The 25,855-nt window shown below is 38.2% G+C and overlaps 1 protein-coding gene across 3 annotated transcripts in view; it reads right to left on the bottom strand.

The window, feature by feature from the left end:
* Window positions 1-1,433: 1,433 nt before the first annotated feature.
* cep85l (centrosomal protein 85L) overlaps window positions 1,434-25,855 on the bottom strand; it is a 91,214-nt gene continuing 66,792 nt past the window's right edge. For all 3 annotated transcript variants that reach the window (XM_088928556.1, XM_088928547.1, XM_088928538.1), the window contains 10 exons: window positions 25,483-25,568; window positions 20,985-21,102; window positions 20,358-20,543; window positions 18,939-19,091; window positions 18,001-18,155; window positions 15,948-16,065; window positions 15,552-15,602; window positions 13,399-13,506; window positions 6,842-7,055; window positions 1,434-6,036 (listed from right to left, as the gene is read on the bottom strand). In XM_088928556.1, coding sequence (XP_088784682.1) covers window positions 5,873-6,036; window positions 6,842-7,055; window positions 13,399-13,506; window positions 15,552-15,602; window positions 15,948-16,065; window positions 18,001-18,155; window positions 18,939-19,091; window positions 20,358-20,543; window positions 20,985-21,102; window positions 25,483-25,568 — 1,353 coding nt within the window. In that variant the 3' untranslated portion in view covers window positions 1,434-5,872. The remainder of the gene's footprint in view (window positions 6,037-6,841; window positions 7,056-13,398; window positions 13,507-15,551; window positions 15,603-15,947; window positions 16,066-18,000; window positions 18,156-18,938; window positions 19,092-20,357; window positions 20,544-20,984; window positions 21,103-25,482; window positions 25,569-25,855) is intronic.

Genomic DNA, 25,855 nt, shown 5'->3' with positions numbered 1-25,855 from the left:
CCTAGTGAGATTCAACTGGCCTGAGCTTTCTATATTATTCATTGGGATGAGAGTATGTGACTTTCCCCTTGATGGAATGCCGGTCCATCAATCCATTGATGGCATCCATTTATACAGCTGGCAGGATTGAAGAAAATGGAATAAAGTGCCTTCCTTAAGAGTACACCAGCAGTGTCCACAAGAGGGTTTTTGAATGCATGAGCCAGAAGCTATGAATTTAGAGGCTTCAAAACAACGCTAGACTGCCTATCAAATACAACCTTTTTGTAGTTAAGAATGGCTACAATAAAAGCACAGATTCAGATAATGATAAGTAATACTTCAGTACTGATAATAAAAACATTTCAAGATTTTTTTTTTAAGTTTTTTTTTTCATTTATTTGTTTAAGGCACCATAATGTGGACTTGCCTTTGGATTCATGTTATGCAGGAATGTTATCCTGTATAGCAGGTATTTCATGGGCTTATTGTCTCTTCTCTGCTGCATACATTTATCAACACTTAGTAGTCATTTCTAAGTCATTACCTGTGCGGAAGTAGTTATGTTATTTAGATCATCCTTCCAATACGTTCCCTCTATTTAAGGCTGGTAAAGAATATCTTTGTCACATAGTCTAATCACTGATAGGATGTACTGCATGTAAATACATACAGTAGATAATGCACTTTTCTCAAGATGCACACCCTCCAAGGTTATGGTGGAATTTTTTTTAGGCAAAAGTTGAATATTATCTGTCCAAACATTGATGATAATTTTAGATACTGAAGCATTGCAGGAGCTAATTGATATTCATTTATGTTTCAATAGTGTAATCAATCATAGCATTAGTCTATTCTTTTATACCCACCTGTGGCACAAAGCCCTTAAATACACTCCTTTGCACAGCTTCTGTTGAGCTACTTGCCATTCTACAGACTGCACTGATTGCATCTGATTGGCATCACTTCAAACTCACAAGTGCTAGCCAGACTACAGGACTACACTCTTGCTTGACAAGCTGAGTGCGCCCTTGCCTTTTCTACTTCCAAAACATAGAGAATGGCACAAAATTAAAGCATTCTGTGAAGCCTCAATGCAATTCCCAAACGGTAGAGGATTCTTGGCATGAAGAAAATGTGGGATTGCTGCGCTACATACAGTAGTGTTCATGGAGGAAAACTGTGACGTTTTCCTTCCATCTGGACAGGTCTTCAAAGTAAAGGACTGAGGCCTCATCTCACTGAGGACTGTTGGTGTATCTTTTGGTGTGTCATAGTCTGGTTTGAGTCGCGGATTGCTCCTACTACGTGCGGTCAGCTCTAATTGTACAGTTTGGCCATATCTCACTTATAGTCAAGATTCATTATCATGAATCACACAGTCGTTTTAAGTCTATAAAAAATACAACACAAAAATTAATAAAATTGAGAGAAAAACAAATCCAAAAGTGAACTTCAAGTTGTAAAAAAATATTTTATTAACATCTATACAAATAAGAGCAAAAGCAAGGTTCCATGAAAAAATACAAGTAGTTAATATTTTTAGAAGGTTGTTTATATAAATATAACTTTGGCATTCATAAAACCTAGCTGCAAACCCAAATACTTAAAGTTAAAACAATACAAAATCACATTAGAAGCCATCCAGTGGCCTCTACACCTGTCCAGCTGTGCACTGTTGGAGTCGGTCATGACAACCACACATTTCCCTTTGCTTTTTCTATGTACAGTGTGACACTTAAAAAAATAAACTATCAAAATGCATTATTTTTGTACAGCTTAAATACTTTCTTACTGGGCACTAAACATTTCATATAAACCTGAGTCAAAGTATGCAATGCATGCTATTACAGATTACCCTCGCAGCATTTTCTGGACAAACATACATGTTGGTTTGCGGCCTTCTTACGATTGTATACATCACTGAGGTATGAATGCAGTGTTTTGACATTTTACATTACATCTTTTGCAAGTTCAGCTTGAAAAAATATGGCTTTTGGAAATATGAATTTTTCTTGCACTCTAGATGCTGGATAAGCAAGTTTGGATTTCTGACAAGGCACAAAGGACAATTAATTACAGATTTCAGCTGTTCTTCAGCTATTGTAAGATTAATTAGATGGATAGAATTGCATAGATTTTATTCCTTACTGAAAAATTAAATCACAGCATTCTGTAACATGTTTTTGCTTGAGAAACTCAACTATCAATTCGGCAGAAACTTCTCTATTCAGAACTTCACAAAACAAGACTTAAAAAAGACTTTAGAAAAAGACTTTTAAGTCTTTTTCCCCACATTAGAAGAATTCCACATTCTCCAAAGATGAAAGCAGATGAAATTGGGTATAGCCACTTGATTGATCCAGTGTAGTTTATAGATATACTATAGATACCAGGGTGCTTTGTTTTGGCTGATCAACATTCGATGTCCATTGATTTTCTACATATGAAATCTGCCATAGATGGCTGCTCACTAAGAACGGAAGGTGTCTTGGATTTCTGATTTTAAGACAAAACAAGCTTTCAAGTTACCCCAAACCTAGAAAAAATGAACTCAAACTGAGCATCAGGTCTTTGTTAAATCAATATTGTTTCTTACCTATTACTAAGCAATGTAACCGTTCCATCCTTCATCATGCCTGCATAGATCTTTATATTTGTCTTAGAGATGTAGACATCTTCAGGATAACAAACAAAAAATCACATTTCAAATGTATTTTCTGTAAACTGCTTTACAAACCCCCTAATTTACATTTATTTTACACTAAACATTTTAGACAGTCCTGTCTAAAATGAACACACTTCACTGTTCCACTGTTCTCAGTAATACCAGTGATGATGCAAGTTTAAAACCTTTAGAATATTCTGAAAGTATGAAGCCTGTAGCCCGACCCTCACTTTACTGTTTTCTAATGCTGTATAAAGCAATAATTAATCAGCAAATGTTTAACAATTCTTAACACTTCTTTTATGCACAAATTTTCCAGCTCTGGAACCACTTTAAAAACCCATCCCACTATATATCAAAATTGTCTTAGAAGGGGTCATCCATCTAAAAGACAATGTTCACTGAAGTGTTTTAGAAATAGAAAAAAAATCAAAATATAAGTTTTGATACAGGTGTCAAATAACAAATATTGTTTTGTTTTTCCTGTTGGAATTATACATGCTATAACACATAGCATGTGGGTTGTCATTACCGAATTTTAAAAGTTTAAAATGTTACGTTTTTTTTACAAACAAGTCAAATGCTTTCCTATAATACAAGACTTTCCCGCCAGCACACAGCCAAGCACATGAAACAATAATCACACATTTCAAACCCAAACTTGTGCTTTTCTAAGCTTGTAATGTTGGTTCACAATATTTGTGACTGAGGCCACTGTGACATTAAGTGAATCAGAACAACATGTTTGAACCAGCTTTTCAGTTCAACTAACACTAGATCAAGCCACTACCATGACAGGGATTAAAATTAAGTAATCAATATATAAATATGTCCTATTTTTTGTCCATGGTACTGTGGGATATTTATAGTCCTTAACATATTTAGAAGTTAATCTACTACAGTGAAATGATACATAAAATCTTAATTATTAATAAGATATTTACTAAATAAGACAAATGGCGTCCTCTCATTTGTAACCTTATGTTCTTGACATAATTAACCTTTGGCTGGCGTGCTGAGTCATTTACATGGAGTGGCTTAGGAATCTGGATTGAAAAGACAGGTTGTTCTGACTCAGTGGTAAGTTTAACAATACTGTAAGGGGACTGAATTAAATCATCTTTCTGTCTTTATATTTATAGAAAGGATCACCTTACATCACTTCTGACAGATAAATGTAAATGTAGGTTATAAAATAACCCTAAATTAGAAAGTCTAAAAAAAGATGTTTTTAGAATTATCAGAGTATAAAATGCATTTTCTCCCAACACAGAGCAGACAATAGAATGTGAACAAGCCAATAAAAGCAGTAGACTTGGTTTCTTTTACTTGCGCTGTGTGTAACTATAACAGGAAATTTCAAACTTTTAATCTCATAATATGGCAATACTAATTTAAAGCAAGAATTTTAGCAAACTGAAGACTGGCCTTTGCCTTTTCAAACAGTTCTAAGAGGGTTTTAGACCACATTCTGTGAACTGTCTGTTAAAGTCTGTGGAATTCATTCATAATGCATTAACCTTCAAGTAGGAGAATAAGTACCTTTCTTTAAAAGCCTGCTCAAGGTTTGTAAATCACATTTTTCATGTCTATAGGACATAATGCCTACATAACATTAAAGCCAGGATAAAGGTTGCTCTATAGCAATGTGTGCACTGTGAATTATTAAAATGGGAATAAGCAAACACAAATAAAAATAACATACTGTTCACTGAATTAAGTATTCTAGTTAAATCTTCACAGCTGTGCCAAAATGTAGGTATGGTTCCATGTGAAAGAGTTCACCAAGTCATTGTTCAGGTCTTTCCATAATCTATAAAAACAATATTGTTAAAAAGCTTCTTACCTAAGGGTGGTGTGTGAATGCCTACCTCATGGACTCAAGGTGATACAGTAAAAAAAAACCATTATCTAACATTACTTGTTAGTTGTCCATTCCAACACAAGGTAAAGCTGGTTTCTGTCTAATGCATGCAGATGGATTCAGGTGTTGGTAATGTACTTCATCTTAATAATGCAATTAGATAAGTGATAGACATTCTTAGTAATGTGCTTATAAAAATAAGTGGCTGAAACTTTTCTAGAAATGTGCTTGATTTTCACTTCTTAAGATCCTAAAATTCTTGCAATGTGGTCTATGGCTTAACTGTGATGTATATAGTGATTAACCCCTTATTATCCTTTATCTAAATGTCTGCTGAATGGCAAGTGAGATCAGTCTTCTTTACTATCCACTCTGTAACTTCATATTTGTTTTCAACAACCTCCATTCCTGTCACTCTATAATGCTTTTTAAAATAATAAAATGCTTATTTCAGATGCTAGATTGAGTGCTGACTGGCATTCTTGGAGAAAATTACAATGGTGATCGAAGACCACTTTTTACTGCAGTTTGAGGAACGAACAAAAACCAAAATGCTGTGCTAATCCTTTCCTAAAAACATGACGAGGAATAAATGCGTTAGGCAGGCAAGAAGAGCTGTAGCTCTGCAGAAGTTAAGAGAAGTGGATCACTCAGCACCCTGTTGACCAGCAGCACACTAACCTTTTATTGTGAACAGCCTGCTCGGGTCTTAAGCTAGACAGTCCTATCCCTTGAAAGTCCTGCTATTGAACAAAATTAAAGTGGAAGAACATGAAGGATTTTGAAAGTAATTAGGCCGATTAAAGACTACATGCTTCTGTATCTCAAAAGTCCAGGCACTTCAAAAAGCAGCACTGTAGGTCAAATTCCTCTGGGCTACCCTCACAAGGTGTCAAGTAAACCAAAGAGCCCATTTAAAACTCAGAACCTCAGCCACATGTCCTATGAGACACCCCAAGATCATGCATAAAAGATGGGGATTGTTAAATCTTTAAAAACTCAAAGAACTTTAAATTAAAGAACAAAGACATTTAGATCTCCAGATTAAAAATAACATTAATACTGAAATTCGGAACAGAAGGGCTCCTATGTAATGAATTCACAGCTTGGTCCTACATTCAGTAGTTGAAGAAATCCCTGGCGAGTAGATACATTTGAGTCTAGCTTCACAGTAAGCTGTCTTTTTCTGTATAACGTGTAACTTTAAATAAAGCATCACGACAAGAAACCCAAAGCTATTTCCCCTTCGGTTCATTTATAAGTTGCCATCTTCCACAATGGCTCTGTAATGGAACTGCAGGGAAGTGTGACAAAGCAGCGTTAAATAACACAGTTCATTATTGCAGAGAGGCACCAAAGTGTCATTGAGTAATGCAGTTGTCTCCCATGTCCTGAGCATAGCGGTCTGATATTATAGTCCGCAATTCATCAATGTCCTTCCGTAACTGACACACTTCACTAAGCTTTGCGTTGAGACTCTCTTCTGTGCCAACATTTTCATTTTCTTCACCTGAGCAACTCATTGCTGTTAAAAGACAACAAAGACAGTTTAAAACAGACCTAGTAAGCACTACAAATGAGCATATGTGAGGTTTTTTCTAGTGTGGTGGAACTAGACTTATATTAATTTCAACAGCAGGATGCTTTTTTGAAAAGTAATTTTCAAAGATGTATATCCATGAAGAGTCATACATCCATCAGGTATATAAAATTTAAAATACATCAAAAAAGCAATAGGTAACAGTCCAATAGGTAACAGTTTATAAGTGTGTATCCTCTTCTTTCCTTTAACATTTCGTTACTGCAGTTTCTACATCTGTCTGGTGGGAATTAGTTCTCTGAAACTGTTGTTTGGAACTGTAGTCAAACTCTGTTTAAAGTCTATGCAGGATGTGAAGAAATCTGAGCTGTCGAAACTACTGTGAAAACATTTCAGTGTATAACTGCATTTATGACAAAATGAGACTTGAAACTGGTTATTTTTAGCTTCTGATTAATAACCCAAAAGTTATCTTGCAACCATCACAACAATCTTTTATTTTTTAACTCCAGGTACCCAAAGTTAATCTTCATAACTGCTCTTGGTCTTTTCTGTACATAAATAACTGAAGAATGTCAAAGGCTAGCATGCTTGTTGTACAGTATATTATTCATTTTCAATAATTCCTATAAATTGACACAGGAACAGCCTTAGAACACAAAAGCACAGAACAACTGCATTATCCCTCTATATTTTCTTCAGCAGACATCCAGTATAAGAACATACACTGAATCTTTTTTTAGGCTGCTGTCTGACATGGAACGAAACGTGCAGAGGGGTCAGAACTTACATTTTATTCCCAGGAGCAGAGCGAGGTTGGGCTCCTGGCCTTGAGCTCTCTGGGTGAGGATGCTGCACAGGGCCCTGAGGTCCAGCAGACACAGGGACATCTCTTTCAGCAGCTGGCCCACAGCGGCAGGCATCTCGCTGCGGACCTGCTCCGCGTGCCGCTGGCCACCCGCCAGGCTGCGTGACCCCTGCACCGCCTGTCTTTGGTTCTGGTTCTGGTGTCGAAGGCAGAGAGAGACAGTGGTCAGACCTTCAGCAGCCACCACAATGTCATCCCAAATAAAGTGCCATGGTCAGTGCAGAAGGCAGACATCAAATGGACCCAGCAATGAATAAAAAATACTTTGATACATTTATTTCAGTGGGACAATGGTATCATCCATCTTTAAGTAAGACCTGCCCAGGAACGTGCTGCTTAAAGGAGATTGAAACAAAAATCAAAATCGCTACAATTAATAATTCCATCAACTTTGATTCAAAAGTTATTATATTTAAGTTTTTAAGTTAAGATAAGTGTGTCACTTCAAAGGTACAGTATGGGGATCAAGTTGCAACAGAGAACTGAAAAAAAGAGTAAATATTTTACAAATGTATTCTGATGTTCGGTCTACATTTTAAAAAAGTAACTACTTTAATTAGCATATCTACCAAGACATTATTTCAACAGCATTACAACTGGGTTTCATGAAGTATTTTTAGATGAAACTTCAAAGAATTATCTGAGCTGAGGGAATGGCAGCTGCCAAAGTCATATCTCTGTGTAAATCCTCAAGCTGTTTGTTCTGAAATTATCAACATGGTTGATTTATTCTTGAAGTCCCCTCGCTGTCTTGGCTATTCCAACAATCTTCTAGAGACAAGACAGTGAATTGGTTTACAGATATCATGCCTTTAAATCATTACTATTAATGTACAAACATATCCAAATGTACTAAAATACAACATTCAACACCAGAAAAAGCCAGCACAAAGAAAAAGAAGCTGTAAGTAGAATGAATGATGAGCTTCTAACTTAGATCTTAAACTAGTGAAGGAGTAAGCCTCCTATACTATTTCAGTGGCAATATAGTCAAAAATGTAAAGCATGGTGGACACTTTCCATGGTTTAATCTGAAACAGCAACATAATGTGTGAATGAAGTACTACATGAGACTAGAATCATATCAATAGATAACACAGGTGCCATGCTTAGATTTTATCCTCTAGACTGCATTGTCTGTAGCCAATTCTCCTCCAACTTGTTTGACATGAGAGGTTGTTCAAAGTTCTATTCTTAGTTCAATTCTTTTTAATATTTATGTGCTTTCCCCTAGTGGATTGTGCTGCTAAATTGTAGCTTTAGTTTTTAATGCTGATTATGCTCAAATGTACTCTTTATGTAGCTCACAGAATAAATGATGAATGGATTGCAGTATCTTTCACCTCTGCTGTACCAAACTTATTTTTCAGTTCAGTCTGTTATCTTTAGAAATGCGTTTCCAGCCTGCTACAAATTCTAAAACAAAATGATTTTGAGCATTTATGGCAGCACTTTAATTTAGATACAACTGGTTTAAAAGGAAACCCTCTGCCAGCAATACGAGTACTTTACTGAATTCCATTTTAACCTATTGTATATTGTATATATTTCCACTCAGAAGGCTAAAGGTTTTCCTCAGAAAGGCCGGTGACAGGCCATAGCTGCACTTGCCCTATTAATGTCTTTTTTAGATTCTGACAGTGAGGGGTTGAAAGCAGACACTGTGCAAGAAGCAAAGCCAGGGGATTGCAAACCTGCCAATCTACCGGGAGCTGGAGAAAAGCCGTATACGGTACAGATTCAGTGGAATAACGCTACCGAGGAGAACAGGTCAACAGGTCAGAGAACTGCAAACTGGAAGTGTCAGAAATGCCATTATGAGGCACTGCAAGGAAAAAAAAGTGTTTCCCTAAATGTTTGGTTTCCTATGGTGGATCATTAGTACCGTAATAATTTAAGAACTTGGCTGAGGAATACATTAGTTGTTTGTTGTTTGAGATGTGAATCCATGGTCCTGATTGCCTGGTCATTAGAGTAGTGTTGGTAACCTTCAGAGTAAATTCCACTCTTCCGTTTCTGTTCTTAGTATATCAGAAGCAATACTCATCAGTCGTATCAGTCATATCACTACTACTTCAATTACATAGAGCGATTTGCGTACAATGACATGTGCGATGCTATAGACAGCCTCGCACGGATACAAACATACAACTGGTCTGACCAGTGTGCAGACCTGTGCAAGGCATAAGTACAGGTTCATTATTTCCTAAGACGTGGTGGTGATATTCAGGCCTGTGGTAACAGCAAATGTTTGCTTAAGGAGTCAATGGGTCTTTGTTTCTGTTCCCTATTAATAAACCATGAGCCATTATTAGTGTGTGTTGATACCCGGAGTGAAATGGCAACGCCACTGCAGCTTGAGTGATCAGAGCATACTTCTGAAAGAGATTTATTCATGTATGTATTGATTGGTTTGAAATATTTATGAGGCATCAACCCCACAGCACCTGTGTCATATCGGGCTAAGATCTGCTAATTTTACTGAGCGTTACATGTTTGAGACATTGGAACACTAAAAAATATAGAGGAAATTATCTTTTTTCTCCATTAAAAAATCAGTTTAATTGATTTCATAGGCTACTACTACTTTCCTCTCACCTTTAAATCTCTAACATAAAATACTCAATTTATTTATTTTTGGTTAACTTTTTAATCGCTTTTGTCAGCATTACTATGTATAAAATCAATTTTTTATAAACTGCGTCTACTCTGTACTTACTGGAATATGTTGTCTATTAGCTGTATTAAGGTAAACCATTTTATATTTCCAGTACTGAAACTTATAAAATAAGGGGAAAAAATAGATGCTGGGTAGTATAACTTTTCAATTGAAATGCATTTGTAAATAGGTTATTCCTGGTATAAATAGCTATTACAAATGTAATTAATAAAACTTAATTGAATAGACTAATAGTGGGGAAGGGTTGTCTGATACTGGCAATTATTACATAACAAAGTGATACAACACTGCACAACAGTATAGTAAATGGTACATATTCTACTGGCAAACATGATGACCACTTATAATGTCCATAGTCACTTTAATTAAAACAATAATACTATACTTAGCAATACAATGAATGAAACCATGAATTAAAAATGAGAAATACTGTTCTATATAACTGCAAAGACTAGACGTGCTGTACGCCAGTGAGACTGCAAAGATGCATATGACACGCAGTTTTTCCAATATCACAAGTGTTTAATGTATTTGCATAAATATGCATATTACAAAGTATGGTAATAAGCACTGCTACATTATTATTTTACTTGAAATTTATTAAATGCAACACTGTATTGAAAATGGCTGTTGTTGTACACATCTTGTGTCTTCCTTGTTGGAGCATTCACAGTATATTTTGCCACAACATCATTGTCATATTCAGTAATCTGTAATGATCGTGAATTCATCAATTTCCCTACGGGATTAATAAAGTATTATCTATCTATCTAATTGAATTCATAATAGGCAGAATTATGCACTGTATATTGTTTTTACTGTTAATTGTAACAGTAAAATCTCTTAAACCACTAGACACTCTCCATGGTTTAATGATCACACACGATCCCTTAAACAGGAGTGCTGCAAATTAGAGCGCAAATGGAGGTCTACTGGTTTGCAAGTATTCAAGTCGGCATGGACTGATAGCCTGCAACAGTATAAGAAAGCCCTATAAAGAGCTCGTTCAGCTTACTACTCTGAACTTATAGAAAGCAATAAAAATAACCCTCGCTACCTATTTAGGACGATAGCTCATCTAACAAATAAGGCAGGTTCAACAGTACCAGCTAACTTTAGTAGTGACATTTTCATGGACTTCAGTAAAATTAACATCAGACTTCAAACACAATCAAACAGGCCGCAAAGAAGTCTTGTACAAAAACAATGTGTGCACCTTTTAAGTGTTTTTCAATTAGTTATTAATTAAGACAAAATCTACCACCTATCTGCTAGATCCCATCCCCACCCAACTAGTTAAAGATTCCCTTGAAGTACTGGCAGGACCTACAGTTAGTATAATGAACATGTCCCTTGCATCAGGCGTTGTACCTGACCAATTCAAGGTAGCAGTTGTTAGACTGCTGCTTAAGAAACCAAAAATGGTTTCACAAGTTCTTAAAAACTACAGACCTGTCTCAAATGTTCCATTTTTATCTAAAATATTTGAGAGAATAGTTGTGACCCAACTTCAGTCTTATCTGGATTCAAATAATATACTTGAGAAATTCCATTCTGGTTTCCGCCCAGGCCACAGCACTGAAACTGCATTAACAAGAGTCGTAAATGATATTCTGTTAGCTACTGATGCGGGGAATGCAACAGTGCTTGTGCTCCTAGATCTTACTGCTGCCTACACTGTCGACCACTGTATTTTGTTACAAAGGCTTGAGTTCGAGGTTGGCTTATGTGGAACCGTCCTTAAGTGGTTTACCTCCTATTTAACTAATCATTTTCACTATGTTCAAATATCTAATAATTTTACTGCTTTGTCACTGTCACCATTCAAATTTGGGGTACCACAGGGATCAGTACTCGGACCAGTATTGTTCCCTTTGTACATGTTGCCGCTAGGTAGAATAATATGAAAGCATAATATTAACTTTCATTCCTATGCTGATGATACTCAAATATACATTTCATTTACACCTAACGACAACTCATCAACTGTAACTTTAGCTAATTGCATTAATGAAGTACAGTCTGTGTGAAAACCTTTTGTCACTCAATTCTGATAAAACTGAGGTTCTGTTGTTTCGAGGCAGTGCGGATAGGACTGTTATAACCTCAGCATTCACCTCTGAGGGTTTAAAATTTTGCCTCAAAGATTCGGCACGTAACTTCGGCATCATCTTAGACACAAGGCTCTCATTTAACTCTCATGTTAACGCAGTACCAAAGGCGTGCTTCCTGGAGTTAAGAAACATTGCAAAACTTTCTCTCCACTCAAGACACATAGAGAAACTAATACATGCTCTTGTACACAGCAGATTAGACTACTGTAATGGCTTACTATCAGGGAGCAACTATCGCACCTTACAGCGAAATCAAAACGCAGCAGCTAGAATTGTTACAAGGAGTAGAAAGTACGACAACATAACACCTATACTTGGCTCTCTCCATTGTCTTCCTGTTGGGTACAGGACAGACTTCAAAATTCTTTTACTTACATATAAGGCTCTCAGAAGTCAGGCATGTCTATTTAATAAAGCTGATTAATGTATACAATCGAAGTCACTCACTTAGATCACAGAATGCAGGTCTTCTTCTTATTCCACATGTAACAGCTGATGGTAAAGCCTTTAGCTACAGGGTCCCTAGCTTATGGAACAGTCTCCCACCCCATATTCGGGATGCAGAGTCAGTATTCAAATCCAGACTGAAGACCTATTACCTCAGCCTAGCCTACTCACACCTTACATTATAGCCTGCTGCAACCATGGCTGCTGGTGCTGCTGTACTTGCCATTGTGTGTCTCAGTGTTGGCCTTCCAGGTAGATACATGTTCTGACCAAACTATCCTATTCTCCTCCCCACATGTCCGGATGGTGCCCGAGCTGAAAACCATCTTTAGTTGGATACTGCAACACTGCCTTGGATCCAAGAGGAACATTGCGAATACAGCTATCGTTTAGGAGGATTTGCTGGTCTACAGAGAACTGCATGGAGTACTGGCACACAGAAGGACATGATGGAAGACTTAATACTCCACATTTAGCACTTTTCTAGAATTGTAGAATGTTAGCATGCCCAGAGGGGTTGGGCAGCCAGTTGACCTTGGACCCCTAGAGGTTTTTTTTCCTCCTTACAGTGGAGTTTTTGGTTCCTCTCCTCCGTTGTCTTCTGGCTTTTTCTCTTTCTGTATTGTAATGTCATGTACTGTCACACAGTTTTGTTAAGTGCCTTGGGGCAAACCTTGTTGTGAAAGGCGCTATATAAAATATATTGAATTAAATTAAATATCGGACATATTTGGGTTTAATGAACACTGTCGATTGACTTACCAAATGTCCAGTATTTCTTGGCTCTAGACAAAAATCAGGAATATTGGAGACTGTCCATTAAATAAAAAATCTGTTAATCGAGTTTTTACTGTATTAATTCATAAACCACTTGAATATCTAGATAAACCAAATGACTTCCTCTTGTCTGTGATCCTTCTAAAGCACTTTTCATTACCAGGTATACTAGCATGGAAACACCCAGATCACCCTGTCTGGAAGGTACAATGTGAAGGTGAAACAGTTCTTAAACAGAATCCACAGTTTTGTCACAGTTAATCGAGTACAGTCACAACTGCAAACAGAAGGAGAAAGGGTGTGTAATGCAAGATGATGTCATGATGGAATAGTACATGGCACACTGTGATAGTGCTGTGCATCAGAGTCGTGACACAGTAATACAAGAAGCAGGTGTAGTTCCCACACATGCCTCTAAACAAAGCGGTATCTTCAGCACTGCGCACACACAGTCCGCTCACCTCTTCAAGCACTTCAGACAGTTGCCTCAAGGTGTCTTCCTTCTCGGCCAGCTGCTTCCTTAGCTCCTGGGAAGCAGCCCGTTCTTGTAATAGCTTCTTCTCTGAAGCCTAAGTAGGAACAGAATAGAATTAAGTGATAAAATATATATACAGAAATAATAAATATGTGCCTTCTGGATCTTTGTCTTATTTTCTTAACAACTGGAATAAACTCAGTCTTTAACAACCGTATATATACTGTATAAAATATTATAGTATACAAAACACACACTACTGATATCTCTGAATTTAAAACTTAATCTAGTATTGATTTTATTGTTGACATTTTAATGTGTTTCCTAAAATATATTTTTTTTCATTAAAAAACAGAAACAACATCCACTGTAAGCAATTCACCTGAAGGTTTTATTTTTTCATACAGGGTTACTTCCACAATAAGGACCACCCTTGCAACGTTGTGCAACGTTAACTTTCCTGACTTGAACTGTGTCTGTGGTACAGCTGCTGAAGTGCTGACAAACACACACACTCATACAACTTTATTCCCTCACAACACAAATAAGTCCCATGATGAAACAAAACAATTATAGTTACACCCTGTACCAACAACCTTACCCTATAGGGCACCACCGATATTCATGCCTTTAACCACAAAAAGGTGTGTTGTACAAATATACCGTATTATTTATTGATTTATTTTTAAAATTTACTGTCCGTTATCGAGGAATTTCTGATTTTAGAGCCAAATTCCCTTTTAGCATATTTTGTCCACTAAATCAGAAGTCCATTAAGCCAAAGGTTTACTGTAACATAAAAACATTTGCATCTTCCTCTACCTTTAACAGCTCACATTAAAATACCCCTCATTAAGCACTGTGTGCATTGTACACAATGGGCAACATTGTGTCAACGTAAGAGAATCACTGTGGGAAAGTCCTCAGTAGATGTCTAGAGAACAGTTCAAATGCATATTTGCGGGGGAATTTTTTTCAATGTATCATGGAGACATGCTGTAGATTTTGGGTTAAACCTCATAAAACCGGGTTTCCTCAAAGTCTTCCAATACTTGGGTCAAAGTTTTAAATGTTGTAACACAATACACGCATCCAGCTGTCTGAACTTCAAAACTGTCCACAATTTGGACATATTTGTGAATATCTAATGTGAATAAAGAAAACTGCAATCCGGATTTTTATGTACTGGTATTATACATAGTATTACTATGCTAATACATTAAGATCACTGCTGCCTTTTGAACAATTTGTTAGAATTCTGAATGTAAGCTGCTTAAGGCATCAGCTAAAATACAGCAGCTTCGGATTTGTAATTTCCTTTTTTTAACCCAGCCCACATGAGACAAGCTGCATGTTATGAGTTCTGTTGTGTTAAAATATCTCAGCACACTGCGTACACACCCATGGATAACAGTGGTAGGAAGGAAGCTTAACACCTTATCCATTGCAAGTGGAATTATTTAAAAAATTTGACATGCTGTGCAATCGCAGATATGTATAAATGGTCAGCATGTCAACCACAAATGACATCCAGATATACAGTAGAAGGAAGTTTTTTTTTGGAGATAGTGATGTGAAACACTGAAATTCTTTTTTTTAAATTTAATTTATACATTCTAAATTATAAATAACTTCAATGTTCTCTGCAATGCACACTTAATTTTTTATGTTGTTTTTATTATTATATAGTCCAAAAATACAAAATTGAACTCAGTTTCAGTCTAAAGGTCTGGAGATCCTGTATACGTAATAAAATGATGGACTTTATAAGTAGTAGTTCCACTCTAATCTGTATCCAGTACATCTCTAACTACACATAATTAATGTTCACATGGCACAGGGTTCCACTTTTACTGTAGGTTCCTTCTGTACATGACATTGTGTTTGTCTTGTAAAACAATTGTTTCAATTACTGTGACAGTGAAAACACTTTTGAGAAAAGAGATGATTATGACATGTAGAATATGTATTCTCTGAAATGGGTGTTATCAGACTATCTGATTGTTTTGACTCTGCAAGCCCACAGTCCCAACAGCACAGGAATTGATGCAGCTTTCACAGATAACACTGCTGACAATACTCTCTCGTAAGGCTGAATGTTTAGGTGCAGCAAAGCAGGTGCATTTAGCAACTACTTACAGTCAGTTCTGAAGTGAGCCTTTCTATTTGCTTCTTTTGATTGTCTATAATCTGGGTGGAAAAACAAGAACACAAAGATTACAACAAAGTCACAAATAAGCATACTGACTGAAGTAAAGGTTTATTCCTGCTGAACAGAGAAGAAAAGAAACAACACTTCGACTGTGGAGTCTTCTTTGGGCATGGTACTGACGCTTAGCTGTGTTTCAGAAGCAAGGTTACCATTCAAAATCCTCAGCCTTAATGATCATGAGGCCATATCACAAGACAAAACTGAATTTCTAAACCTTGTGAGTGCACCATTTTCAACCTATGATTAGTGCTTCTTCACACGTTTTTAATGCCCAAAGGGTCGAGCCACCCTGCGAGTCCTCACCCCGAGTGTAAACACTGTACCTCAATGTTCTGGCTGTGTCGTTCCTTGAGGCGGAAATTGTCTGATTCCAGCTGCTTCGTGTCCAGCATGGGCAGCCGCACCCCGTCCTCAAGGCACCTCTCCACCTTCTGCTGCAGGCTGAGGGAAAGAGCCGAGGGCTTGACAGGGCTCGACACTCACAAGACCACAGCCCAGTTCAGACAGACAGACTGGCACTGCAGGCTGAGGGAAAGAGCCGAGGGCCTGACAGGGCTCGACACTCACAAGACCGCAGCCCAGTTCAGACAGACAGACTGGCACTGCGGCCTGAGGGAAAGAGCCGAGGGCCTGACAGGGCTCGACACTCACAAGACCGCAGCCCAGTTCAGACAGACAGACTGGCACTGCAGGCTGAGGGGAAGAGCCGAGGGCCTGACAGGGCTCGACACTCACAAGACCGCAGCCCATTTCAGACAGACAGACTGGCACTGCAGGCTGAGGGGAAGAGCCGAGGGCCTGACAGGGCTCGACACTCACAAGACCGCAGCCCAGTTCAGACAGACAGACTGGCACTGCGGCCTGAGGGAAAGAGCCGAGGGCCTGACAGGGCTCGACACTCACAAGACCGCAGCCCAGTTCAGACAGACAGACTGGCACTGCGGCCTGAGGGAAAGAGCCGAGGGCCTGACAGGGCTCGACACTCACAAGACCGCAGCCCAGTTCAGACAGACAGACTGGCACTGCGGCCTGAGGGAAAGAGCCGAGGGCCTGACAGGGCTCGACACTCACAAGACCGCAGCCCAGTTCAGACAGACAGACTGGCACTGCGGCCTGAGGGAAAGAGCCGAGGGCTTGACAGGGCTCGACGTGAGTGTCAAGCCCTGTCGAGCCCTGTTAGACCGCAGCCCAGTTCAGACAGACAGACTGGCGCTGTGGCCTGAGGGGAAGAGCCGAGGGAAAGAGCCAAGGGCTTGACATGTTTCTCACCTTGTGATGTGGACCGGATTCAATATACAGAGCTACAGCAAGCTGTGGTTCATGTTAATACAAGTACCGACATTATGTGCATGTATCACAGCTTTTCTGTTTTAAAAGATGATGAATATTTTAAATAGATAAAAATAATTTAATAATACATCTAATAGATTGAACAGGTTAAAATATTTATATAAATTCAATATTTTCGATTAAAATGCAAATGCGTTTAACAGCTGGAGTTTGCACACTGTAAATGCTCTAACAACAGCAAGCTAATAAACATGGAACTCAAAGAGACAAGTGTATTTGTTCTGCAATCATGTGAACACTATTATTACAAACAGACAGTGGCCATTCAACTAATTGTGCAACCTTTCAAAGTAATTTTGTATGCCTGAACTCATTTAGGGTTGCCATGGCAAAGGGTTGAATATTTATGCAATCATCATATTTTAGCTTTTGATTTTCCTTTGCCACTTTTTTGCTGACATTTAAGACCTGTCACCCGTAATTGTGGTTAGTTTGAGCATTCATGTTTTGATTAAAAATACTCACTCTAGAGAAGTGTAGGCGTCATTTGTAAGTCAATAGAATGGAATGTAATATGCTGGAAGGGAGTGAATACTTCAGTAAGGCACTGTATAGCATAGTTCATATCATCAAACGTAATTAAAAAAGTGCTACTTTAAAAAATATTCTACATGATCTCTAGATTTCCTTTCACTACATATAGAAACCCAACACATACCTCCTAAAGTGTCGGTTAAAATCATTTCGACCTCTACAGTGCTTTTTAATTTTTTTCTACCTGTATGCTCAAATCCAACGCATTTTGTACCCGAAACAATCGGCCTTTGGAGTTTGTCCTTAAGCCATCCGCACAAGTTAGATTCAGCAACATCTATGACTTTGAAGCGTTGACTGAGTTTCACCTTTTCTAAATCTGTCCACCATGTCATTGTAGCATTCGGCTGTCTACCCTGCCCCCAGCTGGTTGGTTTGGGAAATGCACGGTGTTTGATAGTTGTTGTCATCAATTCTGCACTGTGACAGGCTGTTATACTGAGGTGACACTGCTCGGGTGGAAAAGTGACTGCAAACTCAGGAAGTCCGTACCTCTGCACAGCAGCAATAAGCTCCTTTTCCTTCCTCCTCTGGCTCTCCAAGAGGTCTTCCTTCTCCTGCAGCAGGCGCTGGCTCTCCCGCAACCTCTGCTCCAGCTCGCTGGCCTTGCCCTGCAGCTCGCCGGCCTTCCCCTGCTGCATCGCCAGCTGTGGCGCAGAAAACACAAGCCCACTTTCACCGCGCAGCTGCGGCTCCATCGAGAAGGACTCACAACCGTCCGCGGTTTAGGAGAAGGACACAGGCAGAACGGGGCTGCCTAGGGATGTCCTCTCCCCTATGAGGTTAAAACAATTTGCATCTCAAAGCAACAAAAATGTCATGAGTTCTTCTTCAGACTGCTAATATATTTGCTGACTTCTGGTGGTGCAAAGCTGCATTACAAGAGTGTGAACGCCAGCAAAGTGGGCTCTGAGATCAAGTACAGTACAAATCTGTGACATAAAGCTGAAGTGTAACGTCAATGAGAGGGACAGACTGAATATATAACCACCCCTCATCGTGGGTATCAGGGTCCAAAGTAAAGCCCCCCAATATAGTAAGGAAGGCAGAAATACATCTATACATCCTTAAAGAATCAGGAAACATAAAAAAGGTATTTTCATGTTGTGAACATTTTCAATAGAATTTTATAATAAAGTACTAAGCAATTAAGTGCACTATTTACTGTATGCTGCAGAGCAAAAGGTGAAAGTAACCAGCTGTGTATGACACCATAAATAACAACAGTTCCTTGTTACTGTGTCTTAGGCATCAGTGATGACACTTTGACAGACTGCAAAACTGAAGCTGCTTGCATGCCAGGCAGACACATCCCTTGCTAAGAGCCACTTGCACAGTTATGACTACTGCCATTCGGAATCAATGCAGCTGTCTGCTTTATCCTGACATGCCCTCCAGGCTTGTGGGCTCCAGTTTGTTCATGACTTTACCTGCTGTGCCTGGTTCTCAACATCCTCCAGGGAGGGAAGGTCAGCCAGGTATTTCTCCAGCGTCTCTATCCGCTGCTGCTTTTCCTGGCTTTGTTCACTTTCCCTTTGACATTTCTTCTTCAGACTGCTAATATATTTGTCTCTTGTCTTCAACTACAAAACACGAAAATGGGCAAAGGTATTCAGAAAATTCTGAGAAACACTCTCTACAAAACTGTAACACTTCACAAAGCTTGAAAAACATTTAAATTCAGTTGTTGCACCTTTGTAATTGAGTGACATAACAATTGCACAGAAGCACAGTAGATGTGGGCGCAATTTGAGACGTGTTAGGAATATATTCAGAATTTACAACATTCCTCATAGTTTTAAAGCAGTTACAGTAAGTTTAATTTAAGCTGTGACAAACTGCTACAATATAGAACATAAAGCTTCTGTCATGTCACATGGTTTGCAGTACCTTAAATGGCTGTATTGAATAAAAGAACAGCCTGTATTTTAAACTGTATATTTCCAACTCAATTTATCATCTTTATTGAGGTACCAATTAAGAAAGAAAAGAATAAGAAGTTAACAGAAAAAACATGAGGAGAATATCGTTACAATCTAGGATTATTACAGTCTAACATTTGCAGGTCTTATTATTCAACTTCTCAACTTTATTACTATTTGTAAAAAATGATGTAGCCAGACAGCTTTTTGTATCCTGTTTATTTTAGGGAATTCTGATCATCTTTATTGTGGAATCCTCAGGCTAAGAACGTTCTCTCCTATTCTGGCGATGCATTTTTAGAATAGGGAGCTACATTTCCATTTATTGACGGAAGGGAGGTTTTCAGATTACAAGGGTAGAACTTTGTGTTTGTAGGGCTATAGTACTTAGGTCTCTGAAAAGCATAGTTTTGAATACAGTGTAATGTTTAATGTTGTGTAGTTGTGTGCTATTGTTCATTGTAAATGCATTTTTCTGTTCAAGGTTTAACTTGGATTTTACTACTCTTCCACCAGCGCTGTGTCTACGTGCCTCACATTTTATATACCACTCAGGTTTTTATCATTTCCTGCACCCTCTGTTTTGTAACAATATAATAGTCATGAAACAATATATTGTAACAATAACATGTAACAATATAATACTCATATCATGCAACATATCATGAAATATCATGTATCATAAAAACATATCATGAAACTTCCTTGTATCACATCCATCACAAGCACACAGACACACTTGAAATATGATGACAATGACATTGCTAACAGCAGGATTACTTAATAGTAAAGACTAGGCAAATAAAAAACACCCAGTCATAGCTAGACTGGTTCTAGTGTTCGAGAGCTCATTCAAAACCCCAATGCAACGGACCATAAGAAAATGGTTAAGTCAGCTCCACTTTAAAGCAAGAAAATCATGGTCACCTTTTCTTCCAGTTTTTTAATCTCCTCTGTGTACTTCTGTGTGTTTTGCTTCAGGAATTCATTGAACTGTGTGACCTCCCGCTCCGCAGTGGCAAGCTGGCGTTCTACCTCTCCGTTTTCACAGTGGAGAGAGTTTGATCTCTCTGAACACTGAGCTTTCAAGGGCAGGTTCCCAAACTGCGACTCCTGTGAAAAGAACAGGTCCAGGAGAAGGTGGTTTATCAAGTTTAGATTGCTTGAATTACACCTAACCTATTGGAAGCATGCATGACGTACTTCAAATGTTACACAAATTTAATCCATGAAAGCAGCGGTGAAGTGTTAATCAAGAACTGACTTTCGAATGAACCTTTACAGTCCACTCTCTTAAAGATGATCTGTTGTTGAACACAGTCTACACGAAGGCAATATCTGACTTAAATGCTCGATGAAGGTGAAACCTTAAAGTTAATGATCTGCAATACTTCAAAGGAGTAGAATCCAAAATGCTAAATTACTATATAGAAATATCTTAAAATTCACAATCTAAAATCAATCAGGTGCAAACAAACAGAAGGATTTACCATGTGTTTGTGCTGACTGATAATGTCCTATTCTGAATCACATCCACAGCGAATGGTGCTGTACCTTCATTTTAAGGAGGTAGGGGTCCTCACAGCTCCTGCACTGACTCTGGATCACCTGCTGGGCTCTCAGCTCATTTTCTCTGATCTTCTCATGCAGTTGAACGATGTGCTGCTTCTGCCTGCAACACAGACAAAGAACTCAACAGTTATGAAATGATGCAAAGTGTTTTGTTCACAATATATTGTATTACTATTCACACTTTCAGTAAACATTCAAAGCTCGACTTTTTCTTTTGTAATATGAGAAATCTGAAATGAAAATGTATTAAAACCCTTCTACTTTAATATTGCAACTTCAATCAGCTTCATGCTTTTTACTTAACAGTGAAATGACTTTAAAGTCATCTTTAATTAGCACAGTGCACTTATTTTGGATGCTGTTTTGCCTGCTGCTAGAATTGTGTACTTTGAGATGACAGTTTGGAAATGTTACAAAACCTCAATAGGGTTATATACTGTATATTATATATATCAAAGTCATGTTTATTCAGAACATGAAAAGTGTTTTGCTAATAAAGGCTATATCAGAAAAATACAAATATAAGGCAAACTGTTTTAAAATGTGTGTACATTAATGTCTTTAAGCAGCCCTGTGAACTTTTGTCTTCTTCTGAAACACAAAGATATTAAAGTTCAATTTGCTAAGAACAATAAATCGCATTCTAGTGTCCAAGGATACTTCAGATCCATTTATGGCACTAAAAAAGTGACTGCAAAATGGGAAGGAGAAAAAAGAGAAAGAAATATTATTTCTGATTTACAGCACCCCCTAAAGGGAATGCTAGAATAAAATTAATACAAATAATTAGCTTCTCTGAACTATTATTTGTTGCTAATAGCAGTAAAGCTTTGAGAAAGCCAATCAGAAAATCAAATACAATAGTTAATATGTTTATTGGGGTCATTTACTTGTTTACAATCACTCAGTGATTAAATAATGATCTCTAACTATGAAGCCTAAAGTAGAAAAGCTTTCACATTATTACACATCTGGAGAGAGTTTTGTTAAAGGCTTCTTCTTGTATTACATTACAGTTATGTATACTTTTGAAAGCAGATAGTTTTGAAACAGAAGTCTCTACTTAGCCCCACAAACTTGTCAAAGGTCACTTTGAATTGTTCATAACAATTGTTGAATTGTTATGAAAAACACATTAGAGGCAGACTGTTTTCAACAGATAATCAATTTAAAAGCCTTTACTGATTATGTTTATCTTCAAGGGCTAAGTCAGTGTCATCCTGCAACGCTTCTGTGGATAATTATTGGTATTCATATTATTTCACTAAAAGACATGTATAGCACTATGCATCCATGATTTTTTTTTAAAATGAATACTTGGATTTTGAAAATTGATTAAATGGTTTTGGCATAATTTTAATTAATTAATCATTCAAGACTGACCGTGATACACCTCATTTGTGAGAGTTGACGGGGCACAGGTGATGGGCTGATCTAACATGTTGAATGGGGTCATTAGAAGGGAAGCAAAGTCTTCTCAGTGCAGAATGATACAATAATTGTTGAAACAGAGACATATCAATGGGAGCTCAAGGTCTAGGTCATGGCCTGGGCAGGAGTGTTGACTCACTACAAAAGTCCACTTTTGGCAACCTGACTGCTCAGTGACATTGCTCAGGTCCTGAGACCTCACATTTTGCCCTGAGTCCCAGCTCACTTCGACACGAGCACGTCAGGCCAGCACCTACTCTCATGCTGCTCTAGCAATATGAGAATGTGACCGGGCTGTGGGGGCTCTATGTGTCAGACTTGCGCCCTGTTGAATATCTGTGGGATGATACTGTATGTGGCACCTCAGCAACTGGGGTTCACCAACCAGTCACCAGGCACTGAATCCCACTGCAGAAGACTGGGACAGAATCCCACAAGACAGCATCTGCAAACTGGTGAAAAGTTTGTGATTCAGATGTACAGCTTGTAGTTCTTCCAACAGTGGCGATGCATACTACTAGCAGCAGATCCTCAATTGATTAACACCATTAATGACGAATGTTACTTGGAAAAAGACATTTATGTTGGTTATGTCTGTCTGATCAATGAAATGAAAAATTTTGTCAGTATTCTTAAGAATATCTTCTTGCATTTGTTGCAGTCAAGAGTGATAGGTTTCTCTTAATCTCTCAGTATATCATTCCTTATTCTAGTTTCTCTCTCAGCCCAACAAAGGTCAGTGACCAGCATTTTAATTGTCTCTCTTTAATGCCCAAATAGTTTAACATAGTTTCCTGGTGGTGTAGTACTGCTTCTGTGCAGTGCTTTAATAAGCCTTGCAGTTATTGTATCATGTATCCATATAGGGCTGAAATTCAAAGAATGTTAAGGCTCTGAGTCAACGGCTTTGTAAACAGAATTTCACTTAAATAATTTGTCTTCACTCTCAAAACTGTATTTGGAATCATACAGCCTGCAGTGAAGGGTTATTGGGTGAAAGCAACAGAGCATGATTGTATGTGCAGTTAGTGACAAGAACCTGTCTGCTCAGGGTTTGAAAAGCATGGCTGTTTATTGAAACCGGGTGTTCTGTGCCTCTTCAAACAGCAGCAGTACTACAGTGCTGACATTTGGTTCTTCGGTTTCCTAGAGGCTAGAGAACATTGTGAAGCAAGAGAACAGAGCATCTGACAGTGTTGTCTCCGTGTAGAACTTATTCCTTTTCATACTTTAGGTGTCTTTCAGGCTAGGTAATTGTAAAACAGCAGTGAACTTATAAACCACTGCTGCTTCTCTTAGTACTGCTAATAATAATTCCATGACAGTAATATATTTGCATTCATAAAATAATATGTGTTGTAGTTTCAAAAGTGTGCTGACATTTCTAGTCAATATTAAAAAGAAAAAAAGATTTGGAATAGAACAGAAATGGATGGATTGCAGCTCCATCTTGTGGTTGTGTGTTCTTTTAGCTGAAGTAAAGACCTTTGATGTAGAAATTACTTCTTTGTAGACCAAAATAAAAAATGCGGTGAAATGTTCAAAGTGGCAAAGAACTTGTCTATTATGTCTGAGTACCACTGAAAAACCTTCCACTACAGCTTTTTTAAATATGATAAACTTCATTCCCTGCATTTCTACAGCACTTTACATGCCAAAGGAAGGGAACTACATCACTCTCTATTGAAGTGCAAGGCAGGTGAGGCAGTGTGAAACTGCTTCATCAGACGTTTTTAAGAGAAACTTTAGGAAGACCAGATTGCAGGAGCCAAGAATGAAGTTTAACGCCTCAACTAAAGGACAGTAGCTCTTGGAGCTCAGTGTCCCTGGACCCTACGATGGGGCACTGCACCTCTGCTATTCTTAGGTGCCTTCTACCTGGATACTTCAGTAATTACTTCACTATTCAAAGTCACATTCATTGTACAGTGAAACATACCATCTTCTACAATAGTTTGTGAGGAACAGTTTACAGAAGCCGGCATGAACAGCAGAAATTGTGAACACTGTATTACAACATGATAATCATAATAACAGAAAAGAATCAAATACTGCATGTTGTTTACAGGAACAGAACATGTGGTAAATATGAAGATACTTCTTTTCATTGTGATATTACCACTCCTTCAAGGAGATATCCAGATCAACTGGGATGTTATCCACATCACCTGGAGATGTGGCAATCACCACAGAGTCAGAAGAGAGGAGATGGCACACTGGGGGTAGCAGTGGTGGGTAGAGAGGGGGACAAGTATTGGCACAGGAACTACATACATCGTAATCGGCAAATGTCTCCTATTTCTTTTCATGTGATTATAGCTGTTCCTATATGGAACTGGAGTGCTGTCGATATTTTTTTAAGAAAATGCTCTCGATTTGTTTGGGCCGCATGTCAGCCACTGAAATTCTCCTGCTGGTGGCAGGCTGACCCAACATTTCTGTCTTCTGCACAAGAGTCACCACTTTCTTCTCCCTCTTCAGCACTTAAGTGTTTTCATCATGACTTGTTCTGGGAGGTGTGACTGTGAGAATAACTGCATCAACTGCATCGCTGGAGGGAATAGACTGAGGGAGGTTCGAGATGCATGTTGTGCGGACGTGGCTGCATGAAAATTTAAAACATTGTGTGTTGTGGAGTTTCATAATAAAAACACAACTTATACAGTTTCAGATGCCACTTGCAAATACTAAAAACCACAAATACTAAATTTGAGAATAACAAGGGACATGCATCAGGCCAGGTATATTTTAATTGTATTGCTTTTTCTCCACATAATCTAACTGTACTTATTTTGTCAATGTGGCAAGTACATCTCATGTTTTATGTCCATTTCATCCATAAGCACAGAAGGTGCTTAATTTCCTATACAGTTTCTTTTACATAGCAAATAATCTTCTTTATATTTGCAGTCCTCTGCCAGCCGTGATGCTTATGACTCTGTACAGAATGAGGGCATTTTCATGAAAACCCAGGAGCTGTCTGCTACTCTAGCACACCTGTTCCTCTCTAGACAGTAGGTATTCACTGGATCATGTCTGAGATGCTCACCGATCAATCACCAGCTCCTTCTGTCGCAGAAGGCCCTCTTTGATTTTCATGATGGTGTCCACTTGAAGAGGAGCTCCTCCACAAAGCTATAGAAAGAAAAGCATACGTCAGTCCTTAATAACAAAAGCAAATTTAGTTACCCAAAGCCTGAAACAAGTACAAAAAAATACAATTATATTTTTCTATTAACTAATCTCTTAACTATCTTAGCTTTCACATTCGTTGAGGAAGATAACTACGGTTTCTAGCCTTAAACAAAGGATACTTGAAAATAAATATGGAAAATATTCAAGATTTAATCAAATTGATAGATTGATAGTAACTGTGTAAACAAATCTCAAACAAAAAGTAGGAGCTTCATACATAGCTCTTG

The sequence above is a fragment of the Atractosteus spatula genome, chromosome 2 (assembly GCF_055471065.1).
Source record: "Atractosteus spatula isolate fAtrSpa1 chromosome 2, fAtrSpa1.hap1, whole genome shotgun sequence".
Classification (NCBI taxonomy): Eukaryota; Metazoa; Chordata; class Actinopteri; order Semionotiformes; family Lepisosteidae; genus Atractosteus; species Atractosteus spatula.
This window is presented reverse-complemented; position numbering and strand designations above follow the sequence as displayed.